The 19,266-nt window shown below is 42.7% G+C and overlaps 2 protein-coding genes and 1 long non-coding RNA gene across 7 annotated transcripts in view; 2 read left to right on the top strand and 1 right to left on the bottom strand.

Annotated features, from left to right (window-relative positions):
* Positions 1–471: 471 nt before the first annotated feature.
* Positions 472–9,746, top strand: LOC139757839 (uncharacterized). The gene is made up of 3 exons (XM_071678737.1): positions 472–1,900; positions 8,662–8,824; positions 9,657–9,746. The coding sequence occupies exons 1-3, from the start codon at positions 1,670–1,672 to the stop codon at positions 9,737–9,739; spliced, it is 477 nt and encodes a 158-aa protein (XP_071534838.1). The 5' UTR covers positions 472–1,669; the 3' UTR covers positions 9,740–9,746.
* Positions 9,747–9,805: 59 nt separating this feature from the next.
* The window catches only part of LOC139757837 (alanine racemase-like), a 48,494-nt gene continuing 39,033 nt past the window's right edge, over positions 9,806–19,266 (bottom strand). For all 5 annotated transcript variants that reach the window (XM_071678733.1, XM_071678734.1, XM_071678730.1 and 2 more), the window contains exons 7-8: positions 17,259–17,492; positions 9,806–11,599 (exon numbers count right to left, since the gene is read on the bottom strand). In XM_071678733.1, the coding sequence (XP_071534834.1) occupies positions 11,343–11,599; positions 17,259–17,492 (491 nt within the window). In that variant the 3' untranslated portion in view covers positions 9,806–11,342. The remainder of the gene's footprint in view (positions 11,600–17,258; positions 17,493–19,266) is intronic.
* Positions 11,507–18,423, top strand: LOC139757840 (uncharacterized). Its single transcript, XR_011714712.1, has 2 exons — positions 11,507–11,643; positions 17,222–18,423. It is a non-coding gene; the product is annotated as an uncharacterized lncRNA (long non-coding RNA).

The raw sequence follows: 19,266 nt of genomic DNA, 5'->3' as shown, positions 1-19,266 counted from the left end.
TGGATATGTACCATGTCTTTACTCCTATGCATGTACACACACACACACACACACACACACACACACACACACCGTATAGACTACGCCATGTACCCATTTTATCCACTATGACCTCTTTTATAACTTGAAGTCGTTGACATATAGTCACGTCTTGTATGTATATATCATACTTGAGCTCATGTCCGTACTAGTCACTAAATGTTGCAGTGCAATGCACGGATGGTTACTGAAGCCACTCTCCACGTTAAATTTCATATTCACATTGCACCAGTGGTTATTGACCTTATCACCAGTGATATTCTCATTTGCAAAGTAAAATTACCGCGTCCTAATATTCCAAAACAGTAAAGACGAAGTGTTTCCACTGTTGAATTCCCTGTGCTAAACTATCAGTGTGTGGTAATCTTACGAGGAGTGAACCATATATCATACAAAATATTCCAGCAAGCTCGTTGCTAGGGAGAGTGAGGGGGGGTATTCGAAGGGTTCCAACAAGCCTCACTGTGTCGCCGAGAAGTGTTATTGTAAGTCTTCACACTATGCCAGCAAGTTCGTTGCTAGGGAGAGCAAGGGGTAGTTCGAAGGGCTCGAACGAACCTCAGTGTGTCGATGAGAAGTGTTATTGTAAGACGTTGAGACATTCGAGTGGACACCTCCGTGCTGGTCAGACGTTCCTCACCTTTCGCTCTGCAGCAGGAGTTTCGATTTTCACCGGCGGCTGTCTAAGGTTTGCACCATATCTGTGGCAAGTGGTGGGCAGAAACATGAAAAGATTTTGGCTAAGAAAAGATTGTGCTGATAAACTGCCGAGACGTCGACCTGCAACTTTCAAGTAGCGAGTTAGAAGCAGATGATCCGCAGCCGACAACAATCGAGGTGACAAGACGGTTTTCAAGAGGCGATTAGTCAGAAGGAAAAGAAGAGGAGGCGAGAGCTAGTGTGAAGCAACGTGAAGGAAGTGATAGTGACGAGATCCAGAACAATAAGAAGAAATAGAATGCCTACGTAGAAGAAAGCAGAAAGAATTGTTCAACTGGGAACCGAACGCTGCAGGTTGGTCGAATGAATCCTGGTAATAGAACCAATGTGACGAGCAACCCGGGTGGAGGAAACAGCTCAGGTAGGAGGAGGTTGAACTTTCCAACGCATGACATTCTATGAGCGGTTACTGTGGGCTGCTGAGCTGGGAAGGCAGCATAATAAGTTTGAACCTCTGCTCAAGGAAGGTCGTAATAATTCCAATCTAACCGTAGTTGGTGGTGAAGCGGTAAAGTTTCCAACGACGCCAGGGTTTGAGGAGGTGATATCAATGATACCCCAAGACAAAGAAAAACACACCGAGGTGATTGTATTCATGTAGCCGATTATAATGGATCCCGATTTCCTTCTTGATGATATACAATTCGTATCGGCAAAGCGACATGAAATCCGGGGTGAAAAGAAGAATCTGAGAAGATATTCATCCCTAGAATAAAATGTAGAATTTCAAATTTCATTGAACAGCTGTTTTGTGTTACGAGTGCAGTAGGTAGGGCCATAAGGCCTGGAAATACTTAAGTGAATATCGTTGTCGTTACTGTGGAAAAAATAATCATGATGGAATGTGGAAATGGAATAAAGTTGGGGCAACGTGTTGTGCCGTCCAGTTGCAATTGTGGCGGTGCGCATAATGCTGGTTCACCAATTCGCAGTAAGAGACCACAGGCCTGTGCACGGCGCCCATTGGCAGACCATGGAGGAAGCGCAGCAGCGGGAAAGGGAGGAAGGGCAAGGAGTTACAGAAAAGACAACGCTATCGTCAACTAAGAACGTGTGGGAGAAGAGAATGGAAGAGGATGACACGTTGAAGGTGACAAGAGATGGTGTCAGGGCTGCACCGAAATCTACTCCAGAAGATAAGGTAAATGACAAACTCAGTGATGTGTATGATGTAGTAGTAATTCAACTCCGACAAGACACTCAGGGCGCTTAAGAAGAAGGTAGAGGATGATCAGAATGTAATTGCTGATCTTTGTGAACATAGGAAAGTGGACGGGCGTGGTAAAATAGAGAGAAGGCTTTACATAATAGTACTAGATACTGACAAACCATCCTCGCTCTGGGGGGAACGGAAATGTGGACATTGGGAAGGAGATAAGCAGCAGGTGGGCAGACATGCCTGAAGTATTACATAAGGTATCAACTCGAGTGAAAGTTGTGATGGAACAATTTGTGAATGAGAGAGTAAGGTTTAATTACAGTTGTAAATAGAGAAATTGGAAGACCATAAGCTAAGTATCCTTTCATGGAATGTAAATAGCTTACGTAGTAGGACCACAGATGTGCAGGCTTATTCGCTGTTGTAAAAGGTGGATGTTATAGCTGTACAAGAAACGGGCACAGAGGATGGTAGTTCAGTGAATTTACTTGATTATCAATGTTTCTGTTTACCAGCTGATAAAAGAAGTAATACAAGAGGACTGTTAACTTCGGAAAAATGTGCCTGTTGAATTGTCGTTAGCTAACAAGGAGAATGGGGTTGAAAGTGTGTGTGTTAGTCTACCTCCAAGGGAGATCTATATGTATTGTTAATATCTATGTACAGCCGGCCAAATAAGTTCACACAGAGTTCGAGTGTGTTGACGGGTGTAAGGTAAGGTGGAGATCTGGTAACACTGCATAGAACGCGATACCGTGTATGTAAGGTTTATAATCAGTAGGCTCGCGGACCGCTGTGGTAAATATCGTTTGTCTTAGATATAGTAGTAACGTATGAAGAGGATGAAATAAAACATAGATCAGAATTAGAATATAAAACGTCCGTTGTATGTGTGGTAAATTCACACATAGGCTAGTACGTAGCAGTTGTCGTACAGTGTTGGGTGACGAAAAGCAAGTTTAAATACCTATGAAAGATCGTAGAGTGCCATTTAACACTGACTGGTTCAGTGTCATAATTCGGATGTATGATATTATTGAACGCTTGTTTATAAATGGTAAATATAACAAATAATTCCACAATACGTTCGATGCTGGTTTCAGGTACAGGTTGGGAAGACCAAAGAAGGAGGGGTCGAAACAAACAGAGGGCGGGGGAGTATGATGGTTGAGGGAAAGATTAACAATAGCCACAGAGCAAAAATGATTGTAAAATAGTAAAGCTAATAATAACACTAGTTATTTCCGTACTAGTCAATATCAATGATAACCTTCTCTACGGTACTCATTTACCTAGACGCATTTTAGGCTATAGCAACGATCTTGTCACTCGATACTCACTTCCCTGCACACACTCGTCGTGATTACACAAGCTCACTTTTACACCCGGACCCACTCACGCCAACTCGCCCTCCCATATCATCATTCAGCGTTTCGGCTTCGAGTAATGGTTGAAACTGTTGTTCATACGAACTTTGAGACCAAAGTATGAACGGTATACCTCCATGGTTTGGCACCAGACCTTGCATTCGAGTCTCGACAGCAGTAGCAAGTTTGTCACCATAAAAAATGGACCACCTTCACGATAAACTAACTCGCAGACGTAGAATCATTTGCATGAAGGAAGGTGGTCGGTCCACCCATGACACAGCGTTGGATCTTGGCGCTTCGCAGAGCACAGTTTACGAGTGGTGGAGGAGATAGCTCGAGGAGGGGAATTTGCGACATCGTCCGAGGTCAAGTGCACCCAAGAAAACCACAGCGCAGGAAGATCAACATAATATTGCAACAGTCAGAGGATTCCGAGACCAATGCTGTAGCTCTCCTGGACGACCTGGAACTCCAAGTTTCAGTCTGTACAGTGCGAAACAGACTTCACAAAGCTGGCGTGCATCATAATAGTCCCGCCGAATGAGAAAAACTAACAGAGCGACACCGCATGGAGAGGCAACGCTTCGCACAGCGCTCCGTGCATGAGAATATGCAGTGTTTGGGAAGGCTTATATTCTCTAATGAGGAAACCTATTCATCTAGCACACATGGAAGGCAACATTGCTGGCGCGCAAATGGGACAAGATACGCTGCGGAGAATATCTACGAAGTCGCCAGAAGCGATCACGTCACCTGCCACATCTGGAGATGACTGCATTTATATGGGATAGGAGAACTGGGAGAAGTGATGCTACCCTCGATTCGTGCCATGGCTCTAACCTACCCAGGAAGGATAATACTTATGCCCGAATAACACAGCGTCCCTGAATAACCAATCTAGTATGCCCCTTCTTCCTCATCCCACCCCCACGTCAGCATTTCCTCCATGTTTATTCAAACGTCACTAATATCATTCCCGTAAATCTACGATATAATCCACCACAGTCCTAACCCACTGCACAAGACGTCCACACATGATATATCGCTCCTCTCCCGTCATCTGTGGCTAACAAATACGGTAATCAACAATTGCAACCATCCATCGATAGTATTGTTGTCCATCCCATATCTCATGGGATCTGAAAACACTATCAACTATAGTCACTGTTTTCACACCAATTTTTTTTTTTTTTTAGCCTTGGATAGAACACTCGTACTAGGTCTATAAACCTTACTGGAGTTACTATTATCCTAAAGTTTAATGTCGGTTATAAATGTAAGGGAAACGTCAGTCATTATATTTCATTTATATCGAATATCGAGGGTAAGGTTGTGAAACCTGCATTGAATTGGTATTTGAAATGACCAGCATTCAAAATTTCCGCTCCCCTGTGTCTCGTATTTATAACCTGCATTTACCTCTGACGCTGTTGTTTATCCTTTCGACACGAAGCAGGTCTTTGTTCAAGCCAGAAAACATGACAAATGAGGCATACGGTTCAGATGTGTTGTATGAATGCAATATAAACTTGTCATATGATAACGTCATTGAACCTTATAATGCCCAAATTTTAGCCTTTGCACATAGGCCACATGCATAGTGCGAGTGTATGTGGTTTTAGAATGATTAGCATCTGAAGAAGCTATTAAAGATTTATCGGTTGATGGATGTAGTTTAAGTTGACGGACTTGACTCTGGCAGTTGATAGGCCTTAAAGACCAAACCACCAATCAACCTTAACACTGGGTCTACATGGAATATCAATGTCAGATAAGTACAGTATCTGATAATCGAAAATACCTTGAATGCCTGGGATGGGTGTTTATGGTTTTGATGTGTGGGAAGAGCGGAGGAGGTAGGCATGGAGCCATTGGGTGATTACAGCCTAGCTCACGATGGCAAGCAGCAGACATGTTCGTCTTTGCAGACATGCGCTTACCTTTAGGTTGTTGAGGCTAATGGGTGGTTACAACTCATTTATCGTGGGGAAAATATATGTTGTGGAAACAATATCGGGAATCAAAAATGCTGATGCACATTGAGTCTCAATACACATTTAAAGGGAGTCCTGGTAAGGACGTTGGTGTTACACTTAGTGCACTGCTTTATGATACATACTTAAAGTGACGGCTAATAATAACAGATATGGTTAGTAACGTTGATAGAGACCTAAGAATACAAGCATCCGTACGGCAGTAACCACATACTTGAAACATACACTTGTATGGATCAATTCTTTGGAATCCGGCAGGTCATACACACTCACATTTGCTGATGTATAAACATGTTCGTTGATTATCATTTTGTTCAACATCAGTCATCAACGTAGCGCCTGACCTGCAGGGCCAAGATGTGATGTCCTCGTTGGGTTTGTTGGGATGAGGATTGACTAGCCGCTATTTCCTGTTAACATAACCTCTTGGATCTTCTACTCTGTCACCAAGTTAGTCAATGGAACCGTCTGACCTGCCGACACCTCTAAACCAACAGAATATATCGCCATTTTCAGTCATTTCCCTTACTGACACACACATAAAAGTGCCCCTAAAGATCGTGACTTCTTTAGTGGTACATACATAATCAAGGAAGCGGATACTATAAGGAGTCTACTGCATTTTACTAGTCAGTTGAAACATATGTAACACACTGAGAGAAGGGGGGAAAATTCTGATTTTTTTTTTTAATAATATATTACATCAGGACTGTATGTGAACCTTGGGTACCGTAGGGCCTCCTTGTAAGGTGGGCACGCTGTTTATCGTACGTTTCGCAGTGAGGTTTTTCCAGAGTTACCAAAACCCCACACCTGTCGGGTCTCCTCTAAATTTCTTCGGCAGACTGTACATCCCCAATGTTTGGATATTGATGATTTGCCCGAGTGCTTATTGATGCCAGTATTTTAGTTGGTGACTTGGGGACTACAGAACCCAGCAACATTAACATTAGGGAGAATTGCTAAAGGCAAGAACTTGGGTGACATTTGGAAAGAAGTGATTAAGTGCGAGGTGTTTGAAGCAAAGACAACAATTATGTTGACCCACAGGGCAGACGGTCAACTTAGTAGGAAATGGGCTGGAGCAACTAGTTTTACCGAGTTACCTCCGAATGTGCAGGCCTCATTACAAAGTAGGTATAGGAGTAAGTTAGTGCAAAGCCAGTGTACACTGGAGGATGATACATGTGTTCCTAGAACATCACATATGCGGTTGAATAGGGGAAGTTTACGGCACCTGGTGATGATGGAATGGCACACGATACTGTCTGGATGGTATTAAAGAAGGACCTCTTTTATACTTATTTAACATGTCTTATAAGGAAGGTTGCATCCTCCTCAGTGAAAGAAAGCAGTAATTGTGCCAACACCAAAGAGCAATGGAGATTTTCGTCCGATATTCTCGACTCCGTTTTAGTAAAATGATGGAAAGAATTTTTGAACAGATTGTTGTAAAGTGGAGGATCTCTTAGCGCTTAGTTTACATGGATTTATGAGAGGGAGATGTACGGCTGACTGTGTTGTAAAGTGTTGCAGGGTGTTTGTATATTTAAATGGAAACTTTGACAGGGCAAATATGGAAGTCATATTAGAAGTAGTTAATTTGGGAGTTTCTAGGAAGTTGCTGAAATGGATTGTCGATTATCTGAGCAACACAGGCTAGAGTTTGGTTCCAGGGCTGGAACTCGGAAGAAAGAGAAATGAACTTTGCGACTCCACAAGGTGGTGTTCTTAGCCTCACTCTTTTTGATATATTGATGAACACAGCAGCTAGCTACGAATCCCCTGGAGACGCACAGATTGTAATATATGCTGATGGCATTGTCTTACAATGTGAAGGTATGAGAAATATGAAAGATGCTTTAGAAGTAATGATTAAACTGTTGTAGTATGGGTCCTGTAATCAGCGGAGAAAAAAAAACTAAATATCAGGTCAGAAATAATGTACAAGAGATTGATGTGTATAAAAACCTTGGGATGTACATAGGGTACAAGTCCAACAACAAGGTTGCATGTGAAACCATGACAAGGAGGGATGCACTGCATATTTTACAGCTTAAAGGGAAGAAAAAGACGATTGGCATCCCAGATATTTACGAAATGTCTTTTTAGAACAAATGAACGGTTTTCCCCCGACGAAATGTACATATATATATATTGTCAAGCGGGATGCGGCGTTTCTATAAGGATACAAATAGAGAAGGATGAGTGGAGTGAAGGAACCTTTGAGTTCTCGCGGCCTGGTTCTTGAAGATGAGAAGCGTGCGAGCGGAAGGATGAATTTGATCAAATGTGGTAAACGTGCTGTCAGTAAGCTGAGGCAGGGCATATGAAGCGGCCGTAGAAAACCATGGGAGGAAACCCTGTAGGGCATCCCTGTGTATGGTAGACTTTAGGTTCGATGCTTACGAGTGACAGGTAGAAGGGATGTGCGACTATGAGGCCATTGTTCCTTCCCTGATGCTACCTTACCAAAGCGTGAGAAGCAACTGTATAAGAAAGGCATATAAATCAGCCATAGTCACTCAACCCTTGACAGTGGCCGACATCCTATGCTTTCTTATATGATGGTGGCCAACATCATTTAATGTTCGTTTCCAACTTTTAGTTAAGTCTTAAACAATTAGTTGCGATCTGCATTATGCATCAGACGCCGGCCACTGTCACATGACTGTTGAGATATCCTCGGCCTTTATCAACTTTAACCAGCCGACCCATCGTGCCATCAGTAGCCGATGGCGTCTACTCAACAGAGAAGGTGTGGGTTGAGATTCGGCTCTCCTCACTTCCTTGACAACTCCTAGCGAAAGTCTACATAGACTGTGACCCTGTTGGAAAATACTCATTGTTCGGTGATGTGTGTGATGAGGAGCACCTATAAGTATCTGCTGGTGAGGAAAGTAGACAAGACTAACGTGAGAAGTGTAGGAAGACAGTTGACTCTTGAGATCTCATCGTGATGACTACATCAGGGAGGAAGGCCAGCACGGGAGACCAACACCCGAGTCCCTTACCACCCACACCCTTCACCTTGGGAAGAAATCACTTAACCATAATTGTTGCACAAGAACTTCTCTCTATGTAATCCTGGGATGTTGGAGGACTTTTGATATCAATAAGCTGATGTAGTGTCTCTAGTGAAAAAAAAATATCCTTCAATACCTCCTAACAAATACAAGCCGCTCTTCCTCCTCGTACTCATTTCTAGTCGGAGTTGTGTAGTATTGTGGACATGTTAGTTATAGACAACCAATGCCGTACGTGTGTGTGCCTTAAACGTGCACTATGGAAGAAACACAACTTCCTATATCCTCCCCACATGCACCAACAGGTCCTCCTTGTTCACACTCATTTTTCTAAATATTCTTGTTCTTCACAGCATCACTGTGTCGATGAAGTGAAAGTAGTGGGACACCAAATTGAAGAGAAAAACGCCTCCATGTCCATCTCTTTTATCGGGAGCTGTCCAGTGTGTCGTCAACCACACACACGCACCGCCTCTCTCACCAGCGGACCAGGTCGACACGAACGCTTTCGTAACTGTGAGTATTTTCTCTTGCTTTTGCATGTCTCTCCTTTTGTGCCAGGTCAATGCAAACTTTACTTCCTATTTTCTCTGACTTTTCATACCAGTTTAGCAACTCCTTAAGGATTCTTTGTTTGCTGCGCACACGCATGTGCATAACACAGCTACTACTGATGTGTAGGAATTGATGCGCCATCTGATTTATGGTAACACTGGTAGCCTATAGAGGTCTCTCCTGTTACCCGGTAGGCGCGCGAGCCGTGCTCTTCATCTCCTCTTCTTTAGGCTGTGGGCACACAGACTGCGGCGGGAAATAATCATTTAAGCGAGGAGGAGACTTCTCCGAGATGTTTGAACTGGTGAGGGGAGATGGAGAATTAATTATTCCTGGCGGGTGGGTGAAGTGACTACAAGAGTGATCTCGGCAGGAGCGAGTAGTATCGCCAACCTACGCGTACCTACAACGAGCTTTTGCCACCCGCATCACCGCTAACAGCACTCAGCCTTAGTGTGGTTGCGTGGAACGTATTTTGTATCATCTGTGCCCACGTTCCATAGATATAATCCTGGCCTAACGGAGGACTTTGATGTGAAAGTTGAGAGGGAAGAGCTGGAATAATTCTTGGTAGAAATTTAACTGAGGTATGGTTTACTACTAATGTGCGTAGTAAAATATTTCTACATATATTCATAGTACGAGCCACCAGTGCTGTACCTGAGTGAGAAACACAGTCGAGTTGATGTTACGTTGAGGGAAATCCAACCAACTGGACTTGGATGTCTTACCCTCTTATCTTGAGGTGAGGATTTTCCCTAAGTAATGCTCGCCACACTCTCTCCTCCCGCAGGCTCACCAGGCCAACATTTGTGTGCGCACTTGATGCCTATGCCTCGTTTTACCACGGCTGTTAATCCATTCAAATACAGTTAAAAGGTATGTTAAAATGGTTAATCAGCAGCTTAAGGCATTTAATATTTTGTCAGGGTAAACAAAACAATATTTTATGAATTTTAATCATTCATAATATGTATACAGGAAACTAAACTATATAAAATATTGTCTGTAATGGACCATTGATAATTATTATGCTTCATATATATATATATATATATATATATATATATATATATATATATATATATATATATATATATATATATATATATATGCTTGGTTACTCAAGAGTTTGGCGGTATATTAGAAAAAAATAACTCATGAAAATCTAGACTGTAACCACTGCCTTGAAATAGTCCTGGAGCTACGCCAGGACCCTCATCTATGAGATCCTGCAGCTCCTCGCTACTTCCAGTGGCAGGGAAAGGATGGATTCCTTCAGATTGAACTAAGTCCTTTGACGAGACTGTACTTCCGATGATACAACCTCGCTAAAGGTGACTTTTCACTCGTGGCTGAACCCCAATGGAGATGGATTTCAGTAAATACGACTCTGTAATAACATGATATAATGCACCTGACTAAGAATAGTTAACCTCAAAAATGTTCATAGTAATGACTTTTGATCTGACTGAAGAAATATACTGTAGATTTATGGAATGTGTGAAATCAGATGCACTGCAGAGTCGGCATTAATTAAGCGCAGATTATATCACTAGCGTATCAGCTTAACGTGTGACGTGGTCGCGTAAATATACGCTTACCTTACCATGTCACATGTGAACAAAAGTGAACACGAAAATAATGATTATAAACTTCATAAAGACGGAAGTTGCTTCATAAGAGTGCTAGGATATCCTTGGGATTCTATCACTCTTGGTACTGTGTGCTCGTCGGCAACTCAAGGGTGGGCCGTTTTGATAACTGTTTCCTTCTTTACACCTCGAAGCTTTGGAACTCTTATTTCTAAGTAGCAGAAATCTTTCCCAACTGTCACATTTATGTAGTAGGTAGAGTATAAACAAACTCAATGACTCTTGGGACCAAAGAATTAACAGATCTTAGAATTACACTTCTCATGACCACAGACTGTGGTTTGTAAGCACCGTAACTTTGAAAGGGAATGGAAGAATGTACCGCAAACCTAACTGCACGTTCAACATGCTATCTGTCTGTAATATAAAGCAAATGTATATAAAATATGGTGAAGCGTGGCCAACTCTGGATATCCATATTCTGCTTTGGTGGTATTCTGAAATGCAGTGGCCCTCAGATTCCCGAAGTTTGCAGCTTTCAGGACGATAGATAGTTCATATCACACCTGTTTTGGCTTGGATGTCAAAATTACCCCAACGTTTTGAGGATATCGAAGCCAAAATCGGTAGGACGAGCCTTCAAAATGATGCCGATAGAGTTAAAGAGGTTTGGGATGTGGGAAGGTTTCCATCATGGGATTTAACGGGTTTTAGCATTTTGAAGGTCTACTTAAGACATATTGCGAGCTAACAATACATAATCTATTTCTCATTTAGAGAGGAGGGTTAACCTTCAAGTCCCCCCCCAATCTTTAACGACGCCCCAGCATGGACAACTCTTATCCTACTCCAAGACACGGAGTCTACAGAGATGATTTCTTTCATCAACAGGTATACTGGAACGAATGGCATATGTGAGCAATTTTCCCATTTCTGGAGTAGACTCTGGCGAGGCGAGTGGACCATTTCCCGGGAATTTCATAAACCGCCGCCCCCAAGTTCCTTGCCATCCCTACAGCAGATGTAACCTCGTGGAAATCGTCCGTCATGACCTGGAACACTTCATCGTCCCCAGGAGCTTCAGGTAGACGGGCTGTGATGGAGTCCATGGACACACGGCCCACGATGGGGCACAACTCTCCTGCAATGTTGATAGTGAAGATTATAACCGTTATGTTTGACACGGTAATGTACGGATGATAGTGTATGATGATCTTCTTGTGTGTGGATACATCCTTAAATACGGTAATATACGGATGATAGTGTATGGTGATCTTGTGTGTGGATGCACCCTTAAATACGGGATGGATAACAGTTGTATGATGACCTTCTATTGTGTGGGTGCATCCTTAAAAACTCTGTGGTGTATGTGTAAGGTGCTATTAACAGTGGCTCATGTAGAGGAGACGTGTGTGGCGTTCTCGGCATCTACAAGAACAATTCAAACTCCTCCCCATACAGTAGACAGTGTACAGAGAAGATTGGTACGTTTTCATTTTCACTAGTTTCGTTGAAAAGATATTTTGTGTATTGTTATTCAAAGATTTTGAGTTTAGAACTAGGGGATTTTATTACTATAATCTAATTCAATTTCAATATCTTGGCGCTACTTCGCTAACGCGGGAAATGGCAAAGATGTATGAAAAAGTACTTGCCACATATTCCCTGCGTGTCATACGAAGGCATCTGAAAGGGGCAGGAGAGGAGAGGCTGGAAATCATCCTCTCCAGGTTATACTTTTCCAAAATAACGCCAAGTGAGAAGATCTCCCTTTAAGGCTTGATCATCTGTAAGGGGACGTAAGGGGAGTGGGGGGAGGAATGGAATGTATTTAGGGAAGCAGTGATGGCTTGCGCAAAAGATGCTTGTGGCATGAGAAGCGTGGGAGGTGGGCAGATTAGAAAGGGTAGTGAGTGGTGGGATGAAGAAGTAAGATTATTAGTGAGAGAGAAGAGGCAGGCATTTGGACGATATTTGCAGGGAAATAGTGCAAATGAGTGGGAGAAGTATAAAAGAAAGAGGCAGGAGGTCAAGATGAAGGTGTAAGAGGTGAAAAAGAGGGCAAATGAGAGTTGGGGTGAGAATATTATAAAATTCTAGGGAGAATAAAAAGATGTTTTGGAAGGAGGAAAATAAAGTGCGTAAAACAAGAGAACAAATGGGAACATCGGTGAAGGGGGCTAATGGTGGGGTAATAAGTAGTGGTGATGTAAGGAGGAGATGGAGTGAGTATTTTGAGGGTTTGTTGAATGTGATAGAAGATAGAGTGGTAGAGATAGGGTGTTTTGGTCGAGGTGGTGTGCGAAGAGAGGGTTACGGAGAATGATTTTGTAAACAGAGAAGAGGTGGTGGAAGCTTTGCAGAAGATGAAAGCCGGCAAGGCGGCGGGATTGGAGGGCATTGCAGTGGAATTTATTAAAAGTGGGGGTAACTGTGTTGTTGACTGGATGGTAAGGATATTTAATGTATGTATGGCTCATGGTGAGGTGCCTGAGGGTTGGCGGAATGCATGCATAGTGCCATTGTACAAAAGCAAAGGGGATAAAGGTGAGTGCTAAAATTAGAGGTATAAGTTTTTTGAGTATTCCTGGGAAATTATATGGGAGGGTATTGATTGAGAAGGTGAAGGCATATAGAGAGAATAAGACTGGGGAGGAGCAGTGTGGTTTCAGAAGTGGTAGAGGATGTGTGGATCAGGTGTTTGCTTTGAAGAATGTACGTGAGAAATACTTAGAAAAACAAATGGATTTGAATGTAGCATTTATAGATCTGGAGAAGGGATATGACAGAGTTGATAGAGATGCTCTGTGGAAAGTATTAAGAATATATGGTGTGGGAGGCAAGTTGCTAGAAACGGTGAAAAGTTTTTATCGAGGATGTAAGGCATGTGAACGAGTAGGAAGCGAGAAAAGTGATTGGTTCTCAGTAAATGTCGGTTTGCGGCAGGGGTGCGTGATGTCTCCATAGTTGTTTATTTATGAATGGGGTTGTTAGGGAGGTGAATGGAAGAGTTTTGGAGAGAGGGGGAAGTATGCAGTCTGTTTTGGATGAGAGGGCTTGGGAAGTGGTCAGTTGTTGTTCGCTGATGATACGGCGCTGGTGGCTGATTCGGGTGAGAAACTGCAGAAGCTAGTGACTGAGTTTGGTAAAGTGTGTGAAAGAAGAAAGCCGAGAGTAAATGTGAATAAGAGCAAGGTTATTAGGTACGGTAGGGTTGAGGGACAAGTCAACTGGGAGGTAAGTTTGAATAGAGAAAAACTAGAGGAAGTGAAGTGTTTTAGATATCTGGGAGAGGATTTGGCAGCGGATGGAACCATGGAAGCGGAAGCAAGTCAAAGGGTGGGAGAGGGGGCGAAAGTTCTGGGAGCGTTGAAAAATGTATGGAAGGCGAGAACATTATCTCGGAAAGCAAAAATGGTTATGGTTGAAGGAATTGTCCTTCCAACAATGTTTTCTGGTTGCGAGGCGTGGAGTTGTGCGGAGGAGGGAGGATGAATTGGAAATGAGATGTTTGAGGATATGTGGTGTGAGGTGGTTTAATCGAGTGAGCAATGAAAGGGTAAGAGAGATGTGTGGAAATAAAAAGAGTGTGGTTGAGAGAGCACAAGAGGGTGTTTTGAAATGGTTTGGTCACATGGAGAGAATGAGTGAGGAAAGATTGACCAAGAGGATATATGTGTCGGAGGTGGAGGGAACGAGGAGAAGTGGGAGACCAAATTGGAGGTGGAAAGATGTGCCCAAACCATTTCAAAACACCCTCTTCTGCTCTCTCAACCACGCTCTTTTTATTTCCACACATCTTTCTTACCCTTACATTACTTACTCGATCAAACCACCTCACACCACATATTGTCCTCAAACATCTCATTTCCAGCACATCCACCCTCCTGCGCACTACTCTATCCATAGCCCACGCCTCGCAACCATACAACATTGTTGGAACCACTATTCCTTCAAACATACCCATTTTTGCTTTCGGAGATAATGTTCTCGACTTCAACACATTCTTCAAGGCTCCCAGGAGTTTCGCCCCCTCCCCCACCCTATGATTCACATCCGCTTCCATGGTTCCATCCGCTGCCAGATCCACTCCCAGATATCTAAAACACTTTACATCCTCCAGTTTTTCTCTATTTAAACTTACCTCCCAATTCACTTGACCCTCAACCCTACTGTACCTAATAACCTTGCTCTTATTCACATTTACTCTTAACTTTCTCCTTTCACACACTTTACCAAACTCAGTCACCAGCTTCTGCAGTTTCTCACATGAATCAGCCACCAGCGCTGTATCATCAGCGAACAACAACTGACTCTCTTCCTAAGCTCTCTCATCCCCAACGGACTGCATGCTTGCCCCTCTTTCCAAAACTCTTGCATTCACCTCCCTAACAATCCCATCCATAAACAAATTAAACAACCGTGGAGACATCGCACACCCCTGCCGCAAACCTACATTCACTGAGAACCAATCACTTTCCTCTCTTCCTACACGTACACATGCCTTACATCCTCGATAAAAACTTTTCACTGCTTCTAATAACTTGCCTCCCATCCCATATATTTTTAGTACCTTCCACAGAGCATCTCTATCGAACTCTATCATATGCCTTCTCCAGATCCATAAATGCTACATACAAATCCATTTGCTTTTCTAAGTATTTCTCACATACATTCTTCAAAGCAAACACCTGATCCACACATCCTCTACCACTTCTGAAACCACACTGCTCTTCCCCAATCTGATGCTCTGTACATGCCTTCACCCTCTCAATCAATACCCTTCCATATAATTTACCAGGAATACTCAACAAACTCATACCTCTGTAATTTGAGCACTCACTCTTATCCCAATTGCCTTTATACAATGGCACTATGCACGCATTCCGCCAATCCTCAGGCACCTCACCATGAATCATACATACATCAAATAACCTTACCAACCAGGCAACAATACAGTCACCCCCTTTTTTCATAAATTCCACTGCAATACCATCCAAACCTGCTGCCTTGCCGGCTTTCATCTTCCGCAAAGCTTTTACTACCTCTTCTCTGTTTACCAAATCATTTTCCCTAACCCTCTAACTTTGCACACCACCTCGACCAAAACACCCTATATCTGCCAGTCTATCATCAAACACATTCAATAAACCTTCAAAATACTCACTCCATCTCCTTCTCACATCACCACTACTTATCACCTCCCATTAGCCCCCTTCACTGAAGTTCCCATTTGCTCCCTTGTCTTACGCACTTTATTTACCTCCTTCCAGAACATCTTTTTATTCTCCCTAAAATTTAATGATGCTCTCTCACCCCAACTCTCATTTGCCCTCTTTTTCACCTCTTGCACCTTTCTCTTGACCTCCTGTCTCTTTCTTTTATACATCTCCCACTCATTTGTATTTTTTCCCTGCAAAAATCGTCCAAATGCCTCCCTCTTCTCTTTCACTAATACTCTTACTTCTTCATCCCACCACTCACTACCCTTTCTAATCAACCCACCTCCCACGCTTCTCATGCCGCAAGCATCTTTTGCGCAAGCCATCACTGCTTCCCTAAATACATCTCATTCCTCCCTCACTCCTCTTACCTCCTTTGTTCTCATTCCCATTCTGTACTCAGTCTCTCCTGGTACTTCCCCACACAAGTCTACTTCACAAGCTCACTTACTCTCATCACCCTCTTCCCCCCAACATTCTCTCTTCTGAAAACCCATACAAATCTTCACCTTCGCCTCCACAAGATAATGATCAGACATCCCTCCAGTTGCACCTCTCAGCACATTAACATCCAAAAGTCTCTCTTTCGCGCGTCTGTCAATTAACACGTAATCCAGTAACGCTCTCTGGTCATCTCTCCTACTTACATACGTATACTTATGTATATCTCACGTTTTAAACCAGGTATTCCCAATCACCAGTCCTTTTTCAGCACATAAATCTACAAGCTCTTCACCATTTCCATTTACAACACTGAACTCCCCATGTATACCAATTATTCCCTCAACTGCCACATTATTCACCTTTGTATTCAAATCACCCATCACTATAACCCGGTCTTGTGCATCAAAACCACTAACACACTCATTCAGCTGCTCCCAAAACACTCGCCTCTCATGATCTTTCTTCTCATGCCCAGGTGCATATGCACCAATAATCGCCCATCTCTCTCCATCAACTTTCAATTTTACCCATATTAATCTAGAATTTACTTTATTACATTCTATCACATACTCCCACAACTCCTGTTTCAGGAGTAGTGCTACTCCTTCCCTTGCTCTTGTCCTCTCACTAAACCCTGCCTTTACTTCCAAGACATTCCCAAACCACTCTTCCCCTTTACCCTTGAGCTTCGTTTCACTCAGAGCCAAAACATCCAGGTTCCTTTCCTCAAACATACTACCTATCTCTCCTTTTTTCACATCTTGGTTACATCCACACACATTTAGACACCCCAATCTGAGCCTACGAGGAGGATGAGCACTCCCCGCGTGACTCCTTCTTCTGTTTCCCATTTTAGAAAGTTAAAATACAAGGAGGGGAGGATTTCTGGTCCCCCGCTCCCGTCCCCTCTAGTCTCTCTCTCTCTCTCTCTCTCTCTCTCTCTCTCTCTCTCTCTCTCTCTCTCTCTCTCTATATATATATATATATATATATATATATATATATATATATATATATACATTAGTCATTGAAAGATACTAAATAATAGATAATGAATAACTGACTAACTCTACATTCTCGTACATATCCTGTTGCAGGGACCGAGACGCGTTCCAAGTCAGCGTCACAACTGACCTGTCTTAACCCTCTTGACGGCTCCGACACCGTTGCTGAGTCGTCGACTGAGGCCGTCCGACCAGCCCGTTGTGAAGTTAGCAATCCACTCGTCACAGCTGGTCTGGTACGTGGCATCGTAGCCGATGAAACGACCAGGAGGTAACAGCTTGAAGAAGGCAGGCTTGACCACCACGGACATCGCTGGTCGGAACCCACATTTGGCGAAGAGATGCACACCGTCACGGTCGCTCCCTGTGGGCGGAGGAAACGGGAGCCCTGACATTAGTCTATCCCTGAAGCCCTGTACCTTAATACAGTGCCCAGGATGAACTATGGCATCTTAAACCTTGATGTGGTAGGAAGAATCCAGGAACACCACAAGGAAAAAGCAAACACGGGATTCCTTGAGCACTTTCGTGTATTACCACATCTTCTGAGGAAAAGTAATATACGAAAGCGCTCAGGATTTTCGTGTTTTCTTTTCCTATAGATTTTTCTAGTTTAATATATATATATATGTGTGTGTGTGTGTGTGTGTGTGTGTGTGTGTGTGTGTGTGTGTGTGTGTGTGTGTGTGCGATCATAAACTGGGCATGCCAGTTTCGATGTCTGTGTGGTGTGTTATTACCCATTTGGTTTTTTTTTTTCGTAATCGTGGGGTCTATCCCCTTTAAAGCTCTTTCTAAACATTCACATAGTACCAGCACATACAACTTCATCAGTTATCTATTTCGATTCCTTCACTACCCTGACACCGTAAAAGTACTTCTATACATTTATTCTTAATCGTTTCTCGTATACTTTCTTATTGTCTTTGGTTGCTCTCCATCCTTTGAAAAACTGTTTACTACCGACTTCGTAGAACTGGCTTGAAAACGTAAAGGATATGATCAGGTCACTCCTCCTCTTATCCACTGCGAGTGAATGTGTGTTGCTCTTCTGTGGACCTCTTTATTACATCTTGATGCTTCTTTAGGTTCGGTGACCAAACTGGAGAAAGCATGATCTAGTTTTGGCCTAAAATATGTTGTAAATATTTTGTTCAACATTTTCTTATTGATGTGATTATTGGCAATGCTAATGTCTGGCACAAAACAGTTTGTCTCGTTTATAGTCTTCTTGAGGTAGAAGCCTCAAAAATGCAATTAGAAAGGAAGTAATTGACCTCTTGGAAGAACAAAGACGAGTTCAGATAAGCATAAATAGAATCATTTTCCATCACGGTGAAATGTGTAAAGTAAAACATGTATATGGAAAAGTAATAAGGTCAGCAGATTACATGATGATGTAGCTGCTACACTAAGGCTCTTTGGCCTAACTGGAGATGTTAACAGTGAGAATTGTATAAAGTTTGTAGTCTAAGATGTGGACATCAACCAGAACACTGTCTTAGAATGTGAAAAGATACCCTTTTAGGAATAGATCTAAACAAACCCTGCAAGATATGTCCCAACACCTTATTGTTGATAAAACGAGATACCTAACATTTTAAGTTTGTATCCACTTTTTGCATCTTGTCGGCAAAACTTACCATATATACTGAAATACAATAGACCCACTGGGGTCTGAATAAGACCCTTTGTGATCCTCTGTAATCCTTTTGCGCTACCGCTCACAGGATGAGTATGGGGTGCACAATAGATTTGCCAGGGGACATCGGCACAAATTAATCTCCAATTCTTTCTTTGCCACACACATATGACTTATTTCCTGATAGATGATATTTAGAGTAATGCCTTCTTTCACTGCCCCATCCTCTTTAATCTATATTTACTCGAGTTGAATTTCATCCACCTTTTATAAGACCAACTGAAGTTTCTCTATGTCCCCTTTTAAAGGGATGCATTCCTCACAATTCTTTGCATCTCTTATGACCTCAGCATCATCATCATATTCGTGTAAGAGTCCATACCTTCTGGCAAGTCATTGATATAGATCATAGAGAGCAAATGGCCCAGGACTGGGCGCTTCAGCAAGCACTGGCGACCCCATGTCATTTCGAGAAAGGTACTCCAAACCGTGTTTT

The sequence above is a fragment of the Panulirus ornatus genome, chromosome 28 (genome assembly GCF_036320965.1).
Source record: "Panulirus ornatus isolate Po-2019 chromosome 28, ASM3632096v1, whole genome shotgun sequence".
Lineage (NCBI taxonomy): Eukaryota > Metazoa > Arthropoda > Malacostraca > Decapoda > Palinuridae > Panulirus > Panulirus ornatus.
The sequence above is the reverse complement of the archived record's forward strand: the minus strand, read 5'-3'. Positions and strand labels throughout refer to the sequence as shown.